Source organism: Trematomus bernacchii, unplaced genomic scaffold, assembly GCF_902827165.1.
Source record: "Trematomus bernacchii unplaced genomic scaffold, fTreBer1.1, whole genome shotgun sequence".
NCBI classification, from domain to species: Eukaryota; Metazoa; Chordata; class Actinopteri; order Perciformes; family Nototheniidae; genus Trematomus; species Trematomus bernacchii.
In genome coordinates this window covers 893,242-916,720 of record NW_022987648.1, presented here as the reverse complement: position 1 = coordinate 916,720, position 23,479 = coordinate 893,242, and the positions used below count along the sequence as shown (strand labels likewise).

Genomic DNA, 23,479 nt, shown 5'->3' with positions numbered 1-23,479 from the left:
TGCAAAAACAAAAATAATCTGTATGCAGCAGTTTTCATTGTTATTGTGTCTGTGCTTGATCCCTCAGAGTCGCAGTGTAAGAGCTGCACAGTTATGAATAAAGGCAGCTGCACCCTCTTTCATTCAGCATTCCCATTATTGCTTTATAAATGTCTTGCCCCCTTGTGTGTCCACTGAGGTTCGTCAGGCCCAACACATCTTCAACAAACTCCCCCTTTGCCTCATCATAAAAACTCACAAACACCAGCAACTGAGCATTGTCAGTGGTGTCAGTGGACTCATCCACAGCTAAGGAAATGCACTGTGCATTTTTTATTCCATCACAAAGCTGATTCATCAAATCACCAGCCAGTATTTATGTTCTTCTGGTTGCTGTGGAATCTGAGAGGGGGATTTGCTTGATTTGACCTGTTATTTCCTCTTCGTGTTTGCCTTCAAACATGGTCTCCATCACTTCAGTCATGCATTCTTTTATACTTCAGTTATTATCCAGTGGAATGTCCTTACCTACTGGCCTAGTTCAATCAAAGTTGTTACTTTTTTTTGTCTGGGCAGTGTAGTTTTACACACCGTCTTATTTGACTTTCTCAGGACTTAAAACTGTTTTTTGGGGGCAGACCCCCACAAAGAAAACAATATATACACACGTAAGGTCATCATCTTAACAGTTTTGTATGCTCATCCGTGAGCAGAGCATCAAGTTGACATGTCTATTACAGCTGAATGCGGCGATTACCATCTTGTTCAGCAAAACGCCTCACAAACTTATTAAGATCAACAGCTTTAGTGCGTTTTGATTCAATGCTGAGTACAGCCACACTTGACAGTCTCTTCTCTGTCATTGTAGACCGCACCTCATTCCTTCAGTACTTGGGTCCGAATGCTTCTCGTTTTGCGCTGTCCCGTTCAAATGAAATCAGGGCCGGGGGAGGGGTTACAAGACGTGCGTCTTGTGCTGCATTCACTTGCACTTGGACATTAGAGACTTTCTCTCATAAATGTCAGATGAGCCACAACTTTTCTTTCAAAACAAAGCTGCCAACTGGGGTGGCAGCTGGGGTGGCAAGGCCTATTTTTAGGGTGGCAGTTGCCACCCCATGCCACCCCGGTAGGTGAAACTACTAGCTACAGTACAGATGCAACTAGATGAGCTGTTAACTCTGACTTTTTTTTTTTAAACACATACGCCTTTTTCCCACCCGCATTCCGCGAAGACCCGCCCTACTGTGCCTCTGATTCGCAGACTGTTGGTGGGGGGAAAAAACGCTGACGGGATGCTGAATGTGATTGGACCAAAGCGTTGACAGACACACACAGACAGTGTCGTACATGCAGAGCGCTGTATGCAGTGGACATAGCGGAGAATTCTGACTCGTTGCGTTGTGGCGATGTCTCGCAGATAACACAGATAATACAGATAATACAGATGAAAAGTATAATTTGCTCAGAGTCCAGAGACAGTTGTGGTTCGGTCCGGATTCGGACCGGAGTCCGGACTTTGAGGATGCCTGAACTACAAGAAGCGTCTGACCTCTGTGCGTCCAACTAGGGTTTCTCCACCAAGTACTAACACATGTTTAGCAAGGGGATCAAATACTTATTTCCCACAGTTAAATGCAAATACATTTTTATCTTTTATATAATGTCAATTTCTGGATTTTCTTTTTCATATTCTTACTCTCACTGTTAGAATAAACCTACCATTAAAATGATAGACTGTTCATTTCTTTGTAAGTTGGTGAACTTACTGTACAAAATATGCAAGGGATCAAATACTTATTTCCTCCACTGTATATGCTGTTAGTTCCACTTGTTTTTATTGTTAACCTTCAGCAGCTAAGAATAAGACAAAAAATAAGACTTACTTTTATTAATTCCCGGGGAAAATTCAGTTCTTCATTCATATACGTGACACAGGTCGCAATGCACTCATGAACGCATGCAGTAACAGGACCTGTTGCTGGAGAGGTGCCAGATTCAAGAGGCTGACAGTCCCGAGGGAGCAGTTGGGGGTGCAATGCCTTGCTCAAGGGCACCTCGGCAGTGCCCAGTAGTTGAACTGGCACCTATCCAGCTACCAGTCTACACTCTGTGTTTTTTGGCCCAATCAGGACTTTGACCGGAGACCCTTCGGTTCCTTAGTCAAGTCCCTACAGAATGAGCTACCGCCACCTCATTAAGCCCCTAAATATAACCTTAAAACAGTTGCTGCAGCAAGCAGCTGATGCGTGCGTGCATACGTGTGTGCAACAAAATAGGTGATGTATAAACTTGGAAATGGGAAATTAAATTATCCCCACATTGCTCCATCACCATCAAAGTTCTGTCAAAGCACTTTAGGTTGTTGCAGCTAAAACCTACCACACCATAGCATTCAGTAACAAGTGATTGTAAACTGTTTGTATTACATCTATCTTTTAGCACCTAAAGATCATGAATCACCTGACAGCAAGTCATTTTTTAAACACCATCTTAACAAAGTGCACATGTTTCATGGTTTATGGAATTTTCCACAGCTGCTGCTTGGTAATTCTCAATGACCATCAGAGAGGCTACTTTGATCCAAGCCTGACTTTGAGCAGAATGAAAAGGTGGACAGACCAACATTCCCCCCAACACGCTCTCTGAAGCCGTCAGTGAAGTAGAATGGCCTCAGTATTAATGATGAGAACTGCCCAAGGGTTATAGACTCACTCACTCACACACACACACACACACACACACACACACACACACACACACACACACACACACACACACACACAGAGATAAGGGGGGACTTTAATAGTTAAAGGTCCCATGTCATGGCCATTTCCACTGATCATAACTACTAAAATAGATTTATATTGTGCAATTTCCCAAACTCACATTGGTTTCTCATACAGCATCTCTGTATAGTATGTGTATTCACTCTCTGTCCTAAACGGCTTGTTGGAGCTCCTGCCCCCCCCCCTCCCTGTGAGCCCAGTGCTCTGATTGGTCGGGAAGTTGACAGGCTCGTTGCTGCTCGCACACACACAGACACACACACTGCTGGAGGAGCAGACAGGCTTGGCGATACAGCTAGAACAAGCTAAACTCATCCTGAGCACACACAAACACTCACAGCCGAAGTAAAAACAATAAGTGTGGCTTGATATTGAGTAAGAAAAAGGTTTATAACGCTGTGAGCATGGGTCTGCGGAGAGCATTTCAACGTAGTAGTCCGAAAAACGTTTACCCATTTAAACAGTCGTGGTAGATACCTTGTTTGTTTTAAACATAAAAAATACACAAACAACAATGAATACTTACAGGTTGTGTACCCGAATCTCCCGCTGGTCCAAACAAAGTAGGAACAGCATCATTCTTCAGTGCCCTACGCTGTACATATCCGGCATGAATCGCTGAAAGGTTTTGGGAAGCTTTGTTTCATGAAAGGCTGGCAGAGGGTGTGCCCATAGCTCTGGGTGTGGCTACTGGGTATCCCTACGTAGTGATACCCAGGAAGTAAAGATTGGAAAATGAGAAATCTCCAACGAGGCGTTTTGGGGCAGCATAGACTGTGTTAGAGTTTTACTCGCTACAGGGTGTACTTTGAGGGGTTTTGACTCTGCAGACCGTTTACATGCATAACAACCTTCATAACACACAAGGGGACGGGTAATAACCGGAAAAGCATGACATGGGCCCTTTAACACTCTTTATTACATGGTTTAGTTGAATACTCGATTCTGATTGGTCAATTCAGAACACGTGACACGTTGTTAATCCAGAACAGACAGACTGCTGTCAAGGATTTATTGACCGTTGTTAAGGACGCTCACATCTGCACAAACAAGTCAGTTCGATTTAACTGTATACAGTTTGGCCGAAAAGCAAACTGCATGCAGTTTGCTTTTCTAACTGACAAGACAAGAGCGACAAGACAAGAGCACAAGAAAACAGCGGAGAAGTAACTGGCAGAAACCCTCCTTTTTACGCAGCGGTCCAGACATAGACATCAAACGGCAAAACATATTCAGTTGTCAGTTACTTTGGCATTAGGGCAGGGATATCTAGATACTTTCCAAGGTTTGACATAATGAATTGTGCTAATTTTAAAGCAAGCAACCATGTTTTCAAATCTGTAATCAAAAAGCTCCGCCTTCCTGCCGTTGCGTTGCTACGTTTTTTTTTTCAAACGGTAACAACGGACTATTTTTCTTAGCGGATGCATGTCAATTTAAATCAATACATACAACTATTTTTTAAATCAATAAAATCATTTTCAAAATCCATAAAAGCATTTCAATTAATATTGGGAGTCATATCATTACTTTTTTGAGAATGTGGCCATGTAATAAGCGGGATAATGTGCAGCGACTTGGTCATTATGGGGAAAAGAACACCTTCATGCAGATCTAGATCCCTCCGCTTCGCGTCGGGCTCCTGATCAGCCTGTCGGTGTTCTTTCCCCCATAATGACCTGCACATTATCCCTTACTTAATCTCTGTGGTGTGTGTGTGTGTGTGTGTGTGTGTGTGTGTGTGTGTGTGTGTGTGTGTGTGTGTGTGTGTGTGTGTGTGTGTGTGTGTGTGTGTGTGTGTGTGTGTGTGTGTGTGTGTGTGTGTGTGTGTGTGAGCATGTGTGTCTGTTTCCCCCCTTGAATTAGTAAGCAGGAGGAAGAGTACAATGTGTCTGCTGAGAGGACGCATTGTACTCTTCTGCTCTCAAAACTAACCTGTGTGTCCTGGTGTGTTGAAGGTCACCGTACCGGGTGGTACCTTTGACTGGAGGACAACTTGCTGGTGAGTCCCAGAGACTACACACACACACACACACACACACACACACACACACACACACACACACACACACACACACACACACACACACACACACACACACACACACCCACACACACACACACACACACACACACACAGAGATAAGGGGGGACTTTAATAGTTAAAGGTCCCATGTCATGGCCATTTCCACTGATCATAACTACTAGAATAGATTTATATTGTGCAATTTCCCAAACTCACATTGGTTTCTCATACAGCATCTCTGTATAGTATGTGTATTCACTCTCTGTCCTAAACGGCTTGTTGGAGCTCCTGCCCCCCCCCCCCTCCCTGTGAGCCCAGTGCTCTGATTGGTCGGGAAGTTGACAGGCTCGTTGCTGCTCGCACACACACAGACACACACACTGCTGGAGGAGCAGACAGGCTTGGCGATACAGCTAGAACAAGCTAAACTCATCCTGAGCACACACAAACACTCACAGCCGAAGTAAAAACAATAAGTGTGGCTTGATATTGAGTAAGAAAAAGGTTTATAACGCTGTGAGCATGGGTCTGCGGAGAGCATTTCAACGTAGTAGTCCGAAAAACGTTTACCCATTTAAACAGTCGTGGTAGATACCTTGTTTGTTTTAAACATCATAAATACACAAACAACAATGAATACTTGAATGAATGAATACACACACACACACACACACACACACACACACACACACACACACACACACACACACACACACACACACACATAAAACACACACATAAATCACACACACACATAAAACACACACTCAGTTAAAGCCATTAAATGACATAAAATCTATACATTAATGTTCACATACTTCCTTTCAGAGGGGGTGTAACTACTTCATGGCCATAAGCACATTCCCCCAAATGTCAAACTTCTCCTACAGTAATGTGGGTTTCTCCATCAAGCTGTTGATTGCAAAAGTATTTAAATCTCTTTAGCATGCATTTGAACCCCTAACTGCAGCGGTATAAAGGTTTGTTTTTAGTGAGCCTGGGAACAGGAATGTACCTCATCACAATGTTTCCTAAGATCGAAGCTAAAGTCAAAAGGACTGGTCCAGAAACTTTCAAAGGAAACATCTTTCCTATTCCTATTATCTACCTAGCTATAAATGAATAGCTTACACCTTTAAATGTGGCTATAGCTGTTGTTCAGATGTAAACATATTTATCATATACATATCTCAGATATATATCTCTGAAGCTGTGCTCACTCGCAGAGGTTGTGACAGATGTGGAAAAGGCCTTGACATAACAAGCACACGGTTCAGTGTGTTTATTCTCCTCTTCTGTTTCTTTAAAGTGTTAAAAATTAGAAGTTGCCAAATTCCTTTATAAAGTAATAGGTCACTTTAGAAGGCTAAGAAAATGTTTATGATTTTAACATCCACCTCAAATAATGATGAATCCTTCTCTTAGCCAGTAATACTCAGTCCCACTCAAACAGCTGTTATTTCAAACAGCTGCAAACAGAACAACTGCCATGTGATGTGTGAGATCAGTCAGCTGAAGCAGCTTAATTAATCACAGAGAGGAATTCTCAGTCCTCACTGACCTGTGACCTGCTGTGAAACAGGGAATGTGAATGACACAATGTACAAACACACCAACAATAGCTGTTTTCTTTTTACAATTTCTCGTAGCTGTTAGTTTATTGGCTGTGGTGTTGGACTTTGCCCACAACAGTGGAGCTTTTAGCCAATGGCAGGGCTGTGTTAGTGAGTCCAGCCTGTTGCCAGTGAGTGGGAAGAGGGATCAGAAGTGCTTGTTAACACATCAAGCTGTCAGCCATTCTGCAGACGCTCTGCTGCTCACGGTGAGACCAGAGGGACATTTCTCCTTCTCTTCTCACTCTACTGGCTCTGCCATCTGTTGCTCAGGACATCTGATGCCCTCGGATTAGCTTACATCAGCTCTGCATGTATTTATGTCAGTGTGTTCTAGGTGCTATCGTATTTATTATGAAATATTCTGCCTCAGTGGATTCAAGCTGTTTACACTGGACTCCAACAGGCTGTTGACAGTGTGTGTGTGTGTGTGTGTGTGTGTGTGTGTGTGTGTGTGTGTGTGTGGTGTTGTGTGTGTGTGTGTGTGTGTGTGTGTGTGTGTGTGTGTGTGTGTGTGTGTGTGTGTGTGTGTGTGTGTGTGTGTGTGTGTGTGTGTGTGTGTGTGTGTGTGTGTGTGTGTGTGTGTGTGTGTGTGTGTGCTCTCTCCTCAGATAAAGAGGAACTCTTTCAGAATGTACTGACGCAGGTGGCAGAACAGTTCTCAAGGTAAGCAGAATCAAATCTTCACCGTTAACTCATTCATATTGCAGCAAATATTTGAGTTATTACTTATTCATACTTTCTATGTTTTTGTATCAATAACTGTGAACAATTTGTTTAGTTTTATTACTCTCTATCGTGTCTTCCTTTCAGTTTGTTCTAGCGTACTGTTAAGAGAAAACCTCCTTTCGAAGCTTGATGCAAATGTATTTCCTGGTCTCAAGAGACAGAGGACTCTTACAGAGGGTTTGCACCAGCAGCAGCACCGTGTGAACGCCTGTGTGTGTGATCAGTGCTGGGAACCTTTCTGCTTCAGCTCTCCGCTTATGCTTTTTGGATGCTTTTCTTTAAACCTGCATCATAGACAGGAAGTGTTTCTGTGTGATGACATCCTGCGAAGCAGTTGTGCACAGGTCCAACATGAGTCCATTGGGCCGAAGGGAACAGTGCAGCAGCACGTTGGCCTCTGGTTGCTAATTGTGTGTCACAGCCAGAGATCTATTTGCATTCTTGGATTATCAATTAGCAGATATGACAGAAGTTGCCTTATTTATTATGACCTAGTGATTCTTCAGTACTTAGCTGGGATGGCACTGTTAGAGTTGTTCCATGAAGAATGAGAGAGCGACTGTAACGCTTCAGAAATTATTTCCATGAGAAACTGATTATTTGAGATTTCAAAATAAAATTGAGTTTGACAAATGAAGCTGAAATCCTGTTGATTCAGAAATATGTAGATGTTCAGCTGTCTAATGGTTATGCAATATGATGGTCTACAATGGAGCACTACAGGGATATATATATCGATATCTATATCGAAATCTATATCTTATATGATTGATTAAATAAACTTTGATTGAGGTATATATGTTTGTACACAATACACAATAATGTTTATTGTTCAAATGTTTTCTCCCTCCCTCTCCATCTGTCTGCAGGGCATTCAAGATCAACGAGCTGAAGACCGAGGTCACCAACCGTCTGGCCATGCTGGAGAAAAGAGTGGAACGTAAGTCCCCCCCACCCCCTCTCAGGTTTACACCTTTTTCATAACCTGTTTTGCTCACCAACAAATACAAAAATATAAAGGGGCTTATGAATATTTTATTTAATCAATTCTTCCCCATCTTAAAGGGGACCTATCATGCAAAATGCACTTTTGTACGTCTTTTATACATGAATATGTGTCCCCGGTGTTCCAGGGAACTCACTAAGTGTCAGAAAACACAACCCTCTCTATTTTCCTCCATACCCAAATCTCTAAAAAAGGGGCTGCAACGGATCTGATAAAAACTGATCCAGATTTGAAGCAGCGAAGAAGACTTCCCGCCCATAGTTACCATGGTTACCCTTCTGTTTATTCTCCGCTGTGGCTTTTTTTCTCCCTCCCCGAGGCAAGCGTTTGCTCCCGCTGCTTTAATTCAATGCAATCCCTCCCCGTCGAGGCAAGCACTGTAATTCTCTCCGGTTAGTCCACCAGCAGATGACAAACACCCACCTCTCCGCCTCTTCCAAGGAACGAGGGGACCGTGCGGCAGAGTTTCAGTTTCAGTTTCTTTCGCCGGTCAAGATGTCCGTTTAAAGTTTAATCTTCCGGACAAAATTAGAAAAGTGCCGGGTCAAAGGTCTTCTTTGTTATTTATTGAGCTTTAAAACAAATGAATAACGACTCTATAGGCCTATAATAATATAATAAAACACGGAGGACGGAGATCTATTTTTCTCCCCCTCTTGACTTGATCAGAGCACGTCTCCCCTCTCCTGCAGGGGGGCGTGGTCAGCAGAATCAGCCCCGTAGACAGGCAAACAGCACATAGAGCGAAATGAGGCATGGCTAAAATGCATGATCTGTTTGGTATTTTGAAAACAGAAATGTATAAATATACCTTATATAGGTATGGCCCTACAATATATCATTTAAATATAGCATGATAGGTCCACTTTAAATGAACCACCTACCCTGGTGGAGGACATGGTGTGAAAGCTAAAGCTAACAGTGATAATCATTTGTATTTGATCTATGTGCATTTCGTGCAGGGTGGTTGAGATATGCGAGTGACAAAGAAGTACAGTTTTTTCATTTAATTGTTTATTTGAACCGGGACAATGCACATTAATGAACATTTTAAACAAAATAATGCTTTGTTAAATGAGCCGGATTTTAGCTTTGAGCTCATTTCCATCCGTAGTCCCGTCACATACAACATTTATGAACATAACATTTATATACATGGCAAACAGAAATACATGATATGCAGAAAGAGCATGAGCAGCATACAAGCATTTACCACATGGCAGTACAATGTAGCAGCTACGACATATAAAGTGCAGGAGGAGATACAAGAGATACATAAGGTGCAAGAGGAGATACCCCTGTATTAAAGTGCATTTAGCGGTGATTGCACGTCTGTTTGTTTCTTAAAAGGCCCATGTCATGCTTTTCCGGTTATTACCCGTCCCCTTGTGTGTTATGAAGGTTTTTATGCATGTAAACGGTGTGCAGAGTCAAAACCCTCAAAGTACACCCTGTAGCGAGTAAAACTCTAACACAGAAAATACCTCCCCAAAACGCCTCGTTGGAGATACGTCACTGCCCATTTGAGTCTTCCATTTAGTTCCGGGTACGGCATGATGTCATGCCGTATCCGGAACGAAATGGACCAATCCCGAAGAGCTATGGCCACACCCAGCGGCGCTGGCCGCACCCTCTGCCAGCCTAACATTTACTGTTGGAAGCTCTGGTTCAGTTCACAATCGATCCAGTCATGCCAATGCCAAGGACCTGTTTCCTGAAATGTGTGGAGAAATCTGAGCTGTTTGTCCTACCGACGGAAGAACCACGACGAAGTCAGTGGTTGAAATGTCTTTTTAACACTGTTCCTTCAGAGGTTCGAAGAACGTTACTGTGTGCGCGGCATTTCACAGACGAAAGCTTCCAAAACATTGCTTCCAAAACTCACCAAAACTTCCAAAACTCACCAAAACATTGCCCAGTTTGAGGCCGGATATGCACAGCATTTGAAACTGAAGGACGATGCTATTCCTGAACTTCCTGACGGGCAGACCCCAGGCAGTGCGGGTGGGAAATATCACATCCTCCACCCTGATTCTCAACACCGGTGCCCCTCAAGGCTGCGTGCTCAGCCCTCTCCTCTACTCCCTGTTCACCCACGACTGCGTGGCCACACACAGCTCCAACACCATCGTGAAGTTTGCTGATGACACGACCGTCATCGGCCAGATCACAGACGATGACGAGACGGCGTACAGAGAGGAGGTCGAAAACCTGACATCTTGGTGCCAGGAGAACAACCTCAATCTCAACATCAGCAAAACAAAGGAGCTGATTGTGGACTACAGGAAGCAGCAGGGAGAGGGACACGCCCCCATCGCCATCAATGGGACTACGGTGGAGAGAGTCAAAAGCTTCAGGTTCCTTGGGGTCCACATCACTGAGGACCTGACATGGTCTCTTCACACCACCACCATCACCAAGAAAGCTCGACAGCGGCTCTTCTTCCTCCGCAGGTTGAGGAGGTCAAAATGGATTCCAGGATACTCTGCAACTTCTACAGGTGCACGATAGAGAGTATCCTCACTGGCAGCATGACGGCCTGGTACGGCAGCTGCACCGACCTCGATCGTAAGGCTTTACAGAGGGTGGTGAAAACTGCACAGCACATCACCAGGACGGAGCTGCCATCCATGGAGGACCTTTACTCCCAGCGGCTCAGGAAGAAATCACTACGGATTATCAAAGACCCCATCACCCCAGCCACAAACTGTTCTTTCTGTTGCCGTCTGGCAGACGTTACAGCAGCATCCTGGCAAGGACAAGAAGATTCGGAGACAGTTTCTTCCCGCGGGCAGTGAGACTGTTAAAAAATGGAACTGTTGAAACAACTTCAAACATTCAACTGCTACTCAGTAGTATGTATCTAATACCTAATATATATATATATCATTCCAATAACTTGTATATAGACTCATACTGCACTATTCCACATCATAACTTTATTTCATTTTTATAACTATTTTTCTTTTTGTATTGCTCTTGCTCTTATTGTTATTATGTTATGTTATTATGTTGCATTGTTGGAGAAGCCTGTGACATAAGATTTTCAACTGCATAATTACTCTGTAGCTATGTCAGATTGACAATAAAGAACCTTGAACCTTGAACCTTGAACCTATTCCTAGTTTGTTTGGACCGTTTGGAGCAGGGGAAGATTCGGGTACACAACCTGTAAGTTTGGATTGTTATTTGTGTATTTATCAAACAAGATGTAAACATGTTTCGGACTGCTAAGCCATTGACACAGTGCTAACTGTGCTAACTAAGTTGCTAGTGTTTCCATATCAACTCTAATATCAGCAGATGGCCTTACATACATGTATCTCATAGCAGGAGAATGTCTGCATTCACACACGAAATACTCATAGACAGTATACTCCGGGTGATTTGCCGTACGGTCAGTCGCGAAACGTAATTACATTATAGCTGGCGTTCCGAGTGTGTATGCTACCGAGCTAAACAACAAGGCTACTAAGAGCTAGACATGAGTTTGCTCGGAAAAACATTGTTTTTATGCCAGCTACAATGAATGTAGCAGACTACCCATATAAGATTGCAATTGTAAACATGTGCTTAATAGCCTAATATGAACCACTATCTGTTGTTCATAGTATAGTATAGCATATTGAACAACTGAACAACTAGCAAACGTAGATTAGCATTGTAATCCAGCTGGCAAGCTGACGAACATCAAACAACTAAGTTTATTTCACACTTCCAGCAGAGACAACGGGGAAATCCCCTCTCTTTGCCCGCTCACAGACCCCCAAAGGACGGCCTAGAGACCTCCAAGAGGTGTCCCTGAAATGGGGACTCTGTTTATTTCACACTTCCAGCAGAGACAACGGGGAAATCCCCTCTCTAAAAATAACTTACTCTTCTATAACAACAGTTGTAGGTACAGTTCGGTTAGTTAGCGTATAAAATATACGGCTGTACCGACGCCATTATAAGACTGTTGTTCCGCTGAGAGCGAGCCGAAAAAAGCACTGTTAGACATGGGCGGAGCCTCTCTGGTGGTTGACTAATCAGAACAGAGTGGCTGAGCTGACCAATCGGAGCACACTAGGCTCACAGGGAGGGGGGGGCAAGAGCTCCAACGAGTCGTTTAGTGGAGAGAGTGAATACTGCTGAATACACATACTTTACAGAGATGCTGTATGCGAAACCAATGTGAGTTTGGGAAATTGCACAGTATAAATCTATTTTAGTATACCTCAACAATGTAATTATGATCAGTGGAAATGGCCATGACATGGGCCCTTTAACCATTCTTTGAGTTGACCTTTGAAACTATTGAGAGTGGAACAATCCCGTATCTCAGTTGGGAGGCTGTTCCACAAAGAGCTGCCTTTAATGGAAAGTACATTTTGTCCAAAAGTGGTCCGTCTGTGATGGACTTCACAGTCTCCTCTGGTTTCTGACCTAGTGCAGCGTCCAGTGTGTTTTCTGTGGATGAATTCCCCTAAGGGAGGGGGGGCCAGTCCATGTAAACATTTATAAATAAAACACATACTTTTAAAAGACTTAAAATGGTCAAAACTCAAGAAATGGTGTTTCTCAAGGATGGTACAGTGGTGGTATGAATGTGGCTTTCTGTCAAACACCTTGATAGCTCTCTTGTACAGCTGTTCTATTGGTTTCAGGTTTGTGGCACAAGCAAACGACCAGTTTGTAAAACAGTATTCAATGTGGGATAGAATCATACAGTGGAGGTATGACTTTGCAGCATTGACAGTTAAGAATGGTCTAATTTGTTTAACATTTTGCAAGTTGAATTGAATGGTATTTGATACTTTCTTAATATGTTTCTTAAAAGTTAAGTTCGAGTCCAGTATGACTCCTAGATACTTGAAGTGGGAGACTAGTTCTATTTCTGCTCCGTTTAAAAACACATTGGATCCTTCGATTTTGACTGGTCGTTTACTGAACATCATGCATACTGTTTTTTTGCATTTAACTGTAAGCAATTGTTGTTCAGCCAGTGCTGAACCTTGTCCAAAGCATTTGAGAGACAAGATGAGATCATTTCAGTATTTTTCCCATGTACAAAGATGACCGCATCATCAGCATACATTTGCACATTCAACTCAGGACATACATTAGGCAAGTCATTCATGTACAGAGAAAACAGTAATGGTCCAAGAATGGAACCTTGTGGAACCCCAACAGGGTTGACAAGGTAGGAGGATTTGGTACCGTTGACCAAAACACACTGTTTTCTGTTCGATAAGTAAGACTTAAACCAATGTATTGAAACATTTTTGTAAGGAGCACTTGGTGGTCAACAGTGTCAAAAGCCTTCCTGAGATCAAGGAAGACAGCACCTACATATGGGCTCGTGTCCAACATACATTTAACCTTTTCCACAAAGACACAGTTAGCTGTCTCAGTGGAGTGGTGAGCACGAAAACCAAACTGCATTGGGTGGAGTGGAGCGAAACCTTTATATAAATGTTTGGTGATTAGTTTTGACACCCATTTCTCAGCTACCTTAGAGACACAGGGGAGGATGCTGATTGGTCTGTAGTTGGACATTATTGCCTTATCCCGAGATTTAAAAATCGGTGTCACCGTGACCACCTTCCAGGATGATGGAACTTCCCTTGTACTGATAGATTGATTTACTAGCATAGTAATTGGTTTTATTAGACCATCGATATGTGTTTTTATAAAGTTGGTGTGCCTAGCCTTAGAACCTCTTAACACTAAGATTATATTTCTTACCTCCACCTCTGTAATTTCCTCCAGGTCAAAAACGGGGTGTGTATCCACAGTCGGGCTAGGTGAGACCTCAGATGGCGGGAAGAGCTTTGTAATGTCCAAAGCACTATTTAAGAAATACTCATTGAGAGAGCTGGCAAACACTGCAGGGTCTTTTATCAGGGCATCATTGATTTTTAATTCTAGTACATTATTTTCCTGTTTCTTATGTTTACCTAGTAGTTTATTTAGGATTTGACAAACTTTTTAGTGTTACATTTAATTTAATTTCAAACCTTTATTTAACCAGATTGGTCCCATTGACATCATAGATCTCTTTTTCAAGAGAGACCTGCAGCACCTTTCGCACCTTCAATTATGTTGATGAATAAGTTTGCTTTGGCCTGTCTTATTGTTTGTGTTACCTTGTTACGAGCATGAGTGAATTTCTGTCTGTCAGTGGATATATATATCTGCTTTAATAGTTGGTCTCTGGATTTCATGAGATTCCTGCATTGTAGATTCAGCCAGGGAAGATGATGTTCCTTCCTGTCCCTAAGGCACCCTCTCCTTGAGAAGGAAGACATTTTATCATTAATTTTAGATATAAACAGATCACTGTTTTCACCAATATCTTCAGAGGACAGTGTCCCCCCAATTAATCATTTTCACTGCCTCCATAAAACGTTGTTGCAGGTTTTTGGGGATGAAGCGTGAACCCAAGGCAGGGGTTTTAGGTGTCGCCATGAACCTTTTTTTTGTCAGTTTCCTGGAAAAAAGAACAAGATTATGGTCAGAAAGACCAGTCAGGAAGTTGTAGGTTTGAACTATTTTGTCAGCTTTGTTAGTAAATAATAAATCTATCATAGTCTTGGAGGCTTTGGTTATTCTAGTCGGTTGATCCATTAGTTGTATTAAGTTGTGTTTATCCGTGATCCGTTTTAAGCTTTTTCTATTTTGTTTGTCATTCCAGTTGATGTTAAAGTCTCCTACAATAATTAGCTCTTTGTTGGAGTCACAGGAATTCAGCATGAGTTTTACCTGGTCATAGAAATCCACCTTAGCGGTGGGTTGTCGATACAGGCAAATCATGGTGAGGGACATTTCCTCAGATAGTGTGATTTCCACACCAACACAATCAAACTCAATATTAGCTGGAAGAGCAATCTCCCTACAAGTAAAGGTATTCCTCACATAAAGCAACACACCCCCTCCTTTCCCCTTCAGTCTGTCCTTCCTAAACACATAGACATAGATACAATAGTGGATGGTGACGAATGTTTTAGCCAAGACTCAGGTATTCCCAAACAGTCAATATTGGACTCAAGGAGGAGATGTTCTAGCTGTTCATGTTTGTTGCAGATGCTTCGGAAATGTAAATGTCCACTGAATAGTCCCTTCGGCTTGCAGCGAGGATCTAACACTATTTGGGCTTGATTCACTGCTTGAAATTTTTTGATTTGATCTATGTGCATTTCGTGCAGTGTGGTTGAGATATGCGAGTGACAAAGAAGTACAGTAAGTCCCTTATAGACAACACTCTATTATAATCCAGTTGAAAGTCCACTTTGGAAACTATCATACAGTTTAAAGTCCAGTCTGCAGCAGGAGAGTCAAGTACATCTTGATGCATGTCAGCTTTATGGGAATACCCCATTATCTTTCTACTATTTCACATTGATGATGCACTTACGCTTAGCTCTCAGAGACTGTTAGACATGCAACGTATGTATCAGCAACATTCAGGCACCTAACCTATTCTTGGCAAAAGATTGTACTGAATTTCTCTTTGCAAATTAGGCAGTGTGTGAGCTTATGTTTAACTTTTGAGCTGCTTGTCCCTGTGCTATGCTTCTGTCAGGACACAGCTGTGGAGGTGTTTTCTACACTCATGATGCATGTCAACTCTTCAGAAAAGCATGGTGTTTTGTGTCCAACCTGAGGGCCATGCTTCCAGATCTGCATACCATTATCACTATCTTAGTTTACTGTCTTAGCAGACCAACATTTGGTAAATAGCACTACAAAAACAAGACAATTAAGTCTGACGGGAATGTCATTGGTTGTGTAGCTAATTGGTGTTAAACCAAAGGAAGCAGACCTGCAGGTGGTGTTGGAGTCAGAGAGATGTTCCTACAAGATGTTTGTGGAATCCATCCAGCAGTGGTTGAGATATTTCACTCTGAACCATCTAACCGACCCAACACATGAAAAGATCAAATGATATAGTTTCTGTCTATAAGCCGTTCTTAAGGGAGATGAAATAGTGTGTCTTGTCAAAAGAAACATTTTGTCATATGCTACTTGACTTTCTGGACTTCACTTTAGCTAGCTTTGAAAGTATTATTAGTACAGTGGTTCTAGAGTGATTAGTGTGCAGTGTGAGATAACTGCATGCCTTCAGTGCTTGTTGTCTGAACTTGTGTCCCTCCACACTTTATGATGCTGCGATTAGATAAGTGGAAGCTACATGATATGTTGTCTGCTAAAACATCTCAAGAGGCTGTTGACCAGCTGCAATTATTAGCATCTAATGAACATTGACCACTTGGACTGACAGAGGGCAAAGTAAGGTGTCCTCTTCATACTTAAACAACATCATGGTCAGGCCATTTCTCCTCAGCTGACCTTTATCACTTTCCAGGTTTTGGTGTGTTATTAACAGTAAGGAGGAAGTGTGCTGTGCTCACTATGCTGCAGCAGCTTACATAGTTGTTACCTGCATGCCTGTTGGCATCTTTGCACTGGGTGTAATGTCAATGTCTCAATTCTCTAAAGATAAAAGTCAGCAATAAAATAGGATCAATAAAGTTTCCCTACCATCATGTTTTTTTATAATATCAGTCTCAGTGTTCTCAACAGGTCAGCTGCTAGAGTAATTACCTACAGGAACATTTAATCAGTTATCGTTTATGCAATCATTACTTCCTTCCTAGTAAGGCTGTGATTAAAGGTAAAGGTGAGGCAGAATATGTCAGCCACCAGACTCGGAGTGCTCCCCCCCTGGCTGAGCTGTGGATCTGTCCTCCATAAGAAGAAGAAGAAGAAGATACACTTTATTAATCCCTTACAGGGAACTTTCTTTCCCCACTCTGTTGTGTTAACACACATTACACACACAGGGGAGGATATACATGCACACACACAACCACATGCAGATAGGAGAGGTGGCAGAGCAGAGAGGCTGCCAGGTACCCGGTGCCAAGGGAGCAGTTTCGAGGTTAGGTGCCTTGCTCAAGGGCACCTCGGCAGTGGCCTTGGAGGTGAACTGGCACCTCTCCAGCTACCAGCTCACTCCATCTTTTTTTGGTCTGATCGGGACGTGAACCAGCGACCCTTCGGTTCCAAGACCAAGTCCCTACAGACTAAGCCACTGCCGCACATTGCTAATTGCTTTGGTACTTCTGCTCTCCTGCAGCAAATGTGTGTATTGCACTGCCGAGCAGAATGACTTTGCACACAGTTTTGATTTGATAATATAAAGATGTGTGCATAACACCTAGAGTCGGTTCCATTGTAGACTTTTTGATACTATAGCTAACCACAGGCTGCTACGTGTTAACCACACACACATCGAACTGCCCGATTAATCCCCTTACTTGTTTTATGAAGGAGATGTCCGGTCACTAAGGCCCTAGCCACACGGAGACGGTAACGAAAACGAACCGAATTCGATATCAAAAAAGTCTTCCGTCCACACGCAATCGGCACCAGAAACGTGTCCGTCCACATGAGACCGTTCGACCCGCTGGAGATGCCGGGCCTGTAAGTGGCGCTGTACTTCCGCCACAAAATACACCAAAAGCAGCGAAGAAGACTTCCCGAGCATGCATGGTTGCCATGGTTGCCCTTCTGTTTATTCTCCGCGGTGGATTTAGCAGCAGAGGTGGGGAGAGGCAAGGCTCTGGCTCTTTTTCTCCCTCCCCGAGGCAAGCGTGTGCTCCTGCTGTAAATCTCCCTGGTAGTCCACCAGCAGATGAAAAACACCCACCTCTCCGCCTCTTCCAAGGGACGAGGGGACCGTGCGGCAGAGTTTCAGTTAAAGTTTAAATCTTCCGGACAAAATTAGAAAAGTGCCGGTCAAAGGTCTTCTTTGTTATTTATTGAGCTTTAAAACAAATGAATAACGACTCGATATAATAATATAAGAATAATAGGTACCACTTTACAATAAGACTACCCTTATAAAGGGTTTACGAATAGTTTGTAATTCATTTATTAATTCGGTTGTGAACACTTTATAAATCATTAATAAGCTTTTATAAGGCATGAGATAAACAGGGCAACTGTGACCGGTTGCTTGCCAAATAGTGAGCCCACATTTATCTGTACTACTAAGCCTTATATTGGCTACTTAGCTTACTTCATCTTCTTCATCAGCCAGCTTCCTTGGTATCTGTTGTTCACAGAGTTGATTAACATTTATAACTGCCAAAAGGGAGCCTTATTGTAAAGTGTGAAACACATCACCATTTATTGATGAGTCACTAACATTTATAACTAAAGGGTGCGTTGTTATTAAGTTTAATACATATGTCCATTTATGAATGAGTTATAACATTCACGCTTACCTAATACACATTTTTCACCTGAAATGCAAAGTAAGATGCAAAAGAGCCAAGCAAAACATTTTATTCACACATGAAGAAAATCAGGACTCAAAATAATTACTGTTTAGTATGACTGATACACATATTTAAACATAAAAGCTTTTCTCAGACATAAATGAAAGACTTGGTAAGACATAATGGTACTCAGACTGGAAAGGCTTTGTGTATATCCTTGAACAAGCGTCCAAGCAGTCCATCAGGGTGAGCAGAGCCAAGCCAAGATGACCATTCAAGAACCTTGAGGTGTTCCTCCGACAAACTCTCTGTACGGTTTCCTGGTGGTTTTAGTCCGGATGCTGCGGTACCGCCTGCCAGACGGCAGCAGACAGAACAGTTTGTGGCTGGGGTGATGGGGGTCTTTTATAATCCTGAGGGATTTCTTCCTGAGGCGCTGGGAGTAGAGGTCCTCCATGGATGGCAGCTCCGTCCTGGTGATGTGCTGTGCAGTTTTCACCACCCTCTGATTACGATTGAGGTCGGTGCAGCTGCTGTACCAGGCTGTGATGCAGCCAATCAGGATGCTCTCTGTAGAAGTTGCAGAGTATCCTGGAGTCCATGTTGAACCTCCTCAGCCTGCGGAGGAAGAAGAGCCGCTGTCAAGCTTTTTTGGTGATGGTGGTGGTGTGAAGAGACCATGTCAGGTCCTCAGTGATGTGGACCCCAAGGAACCTGAAGCTGCTGACTCTCTCCACCGTAGTCCCATTGATGGTGATGGGGGCGTGTCCCTCTCCCTGCTGCTTCCTGTAATCCACAATCAGCTCCTTTGTTTTGCTGATGTTGAGATGGAGGTTGTTATCCTGGCACCAAGATGTCAGGTTTTCGACCTCCTCTCTGTACGCCGTCTCGTCGTCGTCTGTGATCTGGCCGATGACGGTCGTGTCATCAGCAAAACTTCACGATGGTGTTGGAGCTGTGTGTGGCCACACAGTCGTGAGTGAACAGGGAGTAGAGGAGAGGGCTGAGCACGCAGCCTTGAGGGGCTCCGGTGTTGAGAATCAGGGTGGAGGATGTGATGTTTCCCACCCGCACTGCCTGGGGTCTGCCCGTCAAGAAGTTCAGGATCCAGTCACAGAGGGCGCTGTTGAGCCCGAGCTCTCTGAGCTTGATGGCCAGCTTGGAGAGCACAATGGTATTGAATGCTGAACTGTAGTCAATGAACAGCATTCTCACATATGTGTTCCTGTTCTTCGGGTCCAGGTGTGAGAGGGCAGTGTGGAGGGTGAGGGCTATGGCGTCGTCTGTGGACCTGTTTGCTCTGTAGGCAAACTGCAGGGGGTCCAGAGAGTCAGGGAGGGAGGAGGTGATGAATGATTTGACTAACCGCTCAAAGCACTTCATTACGGTGGAGGTGAGCGCTACTGGGCGGTAGTCGTTGGGGCAGGTGATGATTGTCTTTTTCGGGACAGGAACGATAGTGGAATGTTTAAGACATGTGGGGACTACAGACTGCAGCAGGGACCTGTTGAAGATGTCTGTGAACACCTCTGCCAGCTGAACTGCACACACCCTGAGAACACGGCCAGGGATGCCATCAGGTCCAGGAGCCTTGTGTGGGTTAACCCTTTTAAAGGATTTACACACATCTGCCCTGTTTAAAACAAAAGGGCAGGGTAGCTCCTGGTCCCTCTGTACCTCCACAGCCTGGCTGCTCTCAAAGCGTGCAAAAAAACAGTTCAGCTCATCTGGGAGAGATGCGCACTGCTGATAACTCTCCGGAGTTCATACCTAGAATTCCTGTAATCGTCCAAATCTCCAGCTCTGTGTGCGATAGTGCGCGCTTTCAGTTTGCAACGCACCTCGCGTTTATCCAGGGCTTTTGATTTGGGAATGTTCGTACTGAGCAGAGAGAGGTGCTCTGATCCACAGGTATGGACTGACAGTGTTCAGTGTGAACCTGGACTAAAATGCATAACTTTCAACTGAATTTGCATTAAATAGTTGGGAGCAGATCGTTTCAATGTAAAATAAACAAATTAAATTAATTAAATTCACGGCACATGGATTTAAACAGACAGCAGACAGTGTGAGTTGTTGAACTAGTGGAAAAATGATCTCCAACACTCAAAGTGATTTCTTTCAGTTCCCACTCTCCCTAACTAGTTAGCCTGTAGTAATACTTTCAGATCTGACGCACAGCCACTTCACACAAGCATGCCAACTGCCTGGATACCTGGTTGCTATGGCAACATTGTGGCGCCCACACAGATCTCCATCCTCTCATGACTTTAGTCGCCATGGTCACCTCCCTAATGGGAGCTGGAGAAAGGTGGACTGATGAAGGAGGCAAAGAGAGGAGGACCAAGTCATATGATGACATATGAGAGTTCTGACACACAGCTGTTCATATTACTGCTGCTGGACTCCTCACACAGCTGTTCATATTACTGCTGCTGGACTCCTCAGAATGCTGAAGGCTCGGGGAGTGGGCGTTCATGGTCCACAGCTGCAGGATATTTGTTCCTCTCTCTCCCCCCGCCTACACCAACTCTCAGACATCCTCCAACCCTGCTGCTTGCTCTCAGTCTCTCAACTTATGAATCACTTATGGGCACTCACTATGGTTGCATAAAGTTGACTTCATATATCTGATTGGACACTGACAGACTTAAATGTCTAGCTTACTAATGCCCCTGACAGTCCATACTACTGGAGGGTTTTTGGTGCAGCACAGCAACAAGTGACTTGCAGCCTTATCATTATCCAACATGTCATCACAGTATATGATGTTTTGATTGATCTCTGCTCTGATAGATTGAGGCACAGTTTAGCCTAATATAACCCCACTCATCACCTGCAACTGTCCCTGACACAGTTTAAGGGTCTGCCCACACACCTGGACATTTTCTACACAAAACAATAGCTCACTGTTTACTTGCATTTATATTCGATGGAACCGTTCACCTGCTTTAATGAAGCTAACTCTACTCTTGGTTCATGGTTGCTATAAAAAATATGAAATGCTTGCTTAATCCATCATGTACACCCTACTCTTATAAGTAGGGTGTACATGAGTGGCAGGGAATGTGTTTTTTTGCTGCATTAATTGACTGTTGATTGAACAACAAATCAAATGGCAAAAGAACAGTTATAGGCCAGTTTGAACTGAGCCTGTTGTTCCCACCTCTCAGTCGTAAGAGGCTAAACCACCATTAAAGGTTCATTTAGCTCCAAGACCTGCTAAGGACCTGCTAAGGACCTGCTAAGGACCTGCTAAGGACCTGCTAAGGACCTGTTAAGGACCTGCTAAGGACCTGTTAAGGACCTGCTAAGGACCTGCTAAGGACCTGCTAAGGACCTGCTAAGGACCTGCAGCTACTGTAGAAAGAGGTATGAGAAGGTAAATGGTTTGAAAAATATGAATAAATGACTCTCTGTCTGCAGTGGAGGGGATGAAGGTGGTGGAGATTGAGAAATGTCGCAACGACATTAAGAAGCTCCGTGAGGAGATGGCATCAAGAAACAACAGGTGACAGCAACACTTTGAGCAATCACTGAATACACCTGCTTTCATGAGAATAAACACAGAGCTAGTCTCGTTGATTATTAACACAGCGATAAAATGTCCTGGGACAGACAGCTGATAACTGCTTGCTTTTTTTTTAAAGAAAATGCCATGCCACTCAGCCTTTGATGCAACATGCTAAGTTGTCCGAAAACCCGCCGAAGGTGCTAAGTAGTGCTGTCAGGGCCTTAAGAGAGAAAGGACGCATGTGATTGGCTGAAAGATGAGCAGGCAGAACAACACCATTGTCCTGAAAAGTGACATTAGAAAATAAGAAAGTGGCATGAAAAAGCGTCAATTGAAAAATGCCATTATGAAATAAAAAAAGAAATGTTGAAAATAAAGGGCATTTGATTTGTTATTATCAAAAAGGAACATATTCAATTGGTAAAGCATTACTTAGGGTCACTGGCAGTTCTAGGATAAGAGTAAGTACATGTACCAGTAGAATAAATGTTAATAATGTGTAAAATGTAATATGTATTTTTGATACTTAATTTTGAATTTGCAGTATTGATGTAATGATATTTCTTTGTTGCTTCATGCTGTTCCCTAATCTATTTTTCAGTAACTTCCTGGAAGACAACAAGAAGCTGACTCCACGCAGAGATGTGCCCTCCTACCCAAAGGTAAGTCTGCACACTGCCCTCCTGCCTCACTCCCTGTTAGCCAGCTGAGTCTGCTGATGGTAGCTCAGGTCTACTCAGTAATAAAACAGGTCCCATGTCCTGCAGGTTTTCGGACAACTTAGCATGTTGCATCAAAGGCTGAGTGGCATGGGAGTCTTTTGTTTAAAAAAAAAAAAGCAAGCAGTTATCAGCTGTCTGTCCCAGGACATTTTATCGCTGTGTTAATAATCAGCGAGACTAGCTCTGTGTTTCTTCTCATGAAAGCAGGTGTATTCAGTGATTGCTCAAAGTGTTGCTGTCACCTGTTGTTTCTTGATGCCATCTCCTCACGGAGCTTCTTAATCTCCACCACCTTCACCCCCTCCACTGCAGACAGAGAGTCATTTATTCATATTTTACAATCCATGTACCTTCTCATACCTCTTGCTAGCTGCAAACAGACAGTAGCCCAGATCATTAACAGGTCTTGGAGCTAAATTGAACTTATCCTCAGTGAAAATATCATGGGGTTAGGGAAAGATGTGAAGGATAGATCATCAGGACTTAATGTTTGCTTTCATCAGTAAAAGTTTGCTCAGTGAGATAATAAAGTTCCTTTCCTATCATCTAAAGAATTTAAACAGCTGTTATCTGTGATACTCCTGTGTAATTTCACTCAGTTAGGAACCTTCCTGAGAGAAAAGACTGTTCAAACCACAACCCAGTGTCTACATATAGTTGAGATCTAACGGTTTTAAAAAAACAATTGGCCTAATTTACAGTTGTTGATTGATCAGGTTCAGTCCATGCCTTTTTACCACACATACGTCCTTTGCAGAACAAAAATACACTGAGCAAGTATCATCATGTCATGTTGACTTCACAACACTTCACAGGACACATCAGTGAATCCA

At 43.2% G+C, this 23,479-nt stretch overlaps 1 protein-coding gene across 3 annotated transcripts in view; it reads left to right on the top strand.

Annotated features, from left to right (window-relative positions):
* The window catches only part of pde9a (phosphodiesterase 9A), a 61,762-nt gene that overhangs the window by 28,329 nt on the left and 9,954 nt on the right, over positions 1–23,479 (top strand). For 2 of the 3 annotated variants that reach the window (XM_034134312.1, XM_034134311.1), the window contains exons 4-8: positions 4,727–4,770; positions 7,019–7,073; positions 8,006–8,076; positions 21,837–21,921; positions 22,526–22,586. In XM_034134312.1, the coding sequence (XP_033990203.1) occupies positions 4,727–4,770; positions 7,019–7,073; positions 8,006–8,076; positions 21,837–21,921; positions 22,526–22,586 (316 nt within the window). Of the gene's footprint in view, positions 1–4,726; positions 4,771–6,560; positions 6,617–7,018; positions 7,074–8,005; positions 8,077–21,836; positions 21,922–22,525; positions 22,587–23,479 lie in introns of those variants that run through there. The other variant, XM_034134313.1, reaches the window with a different exon arrangement.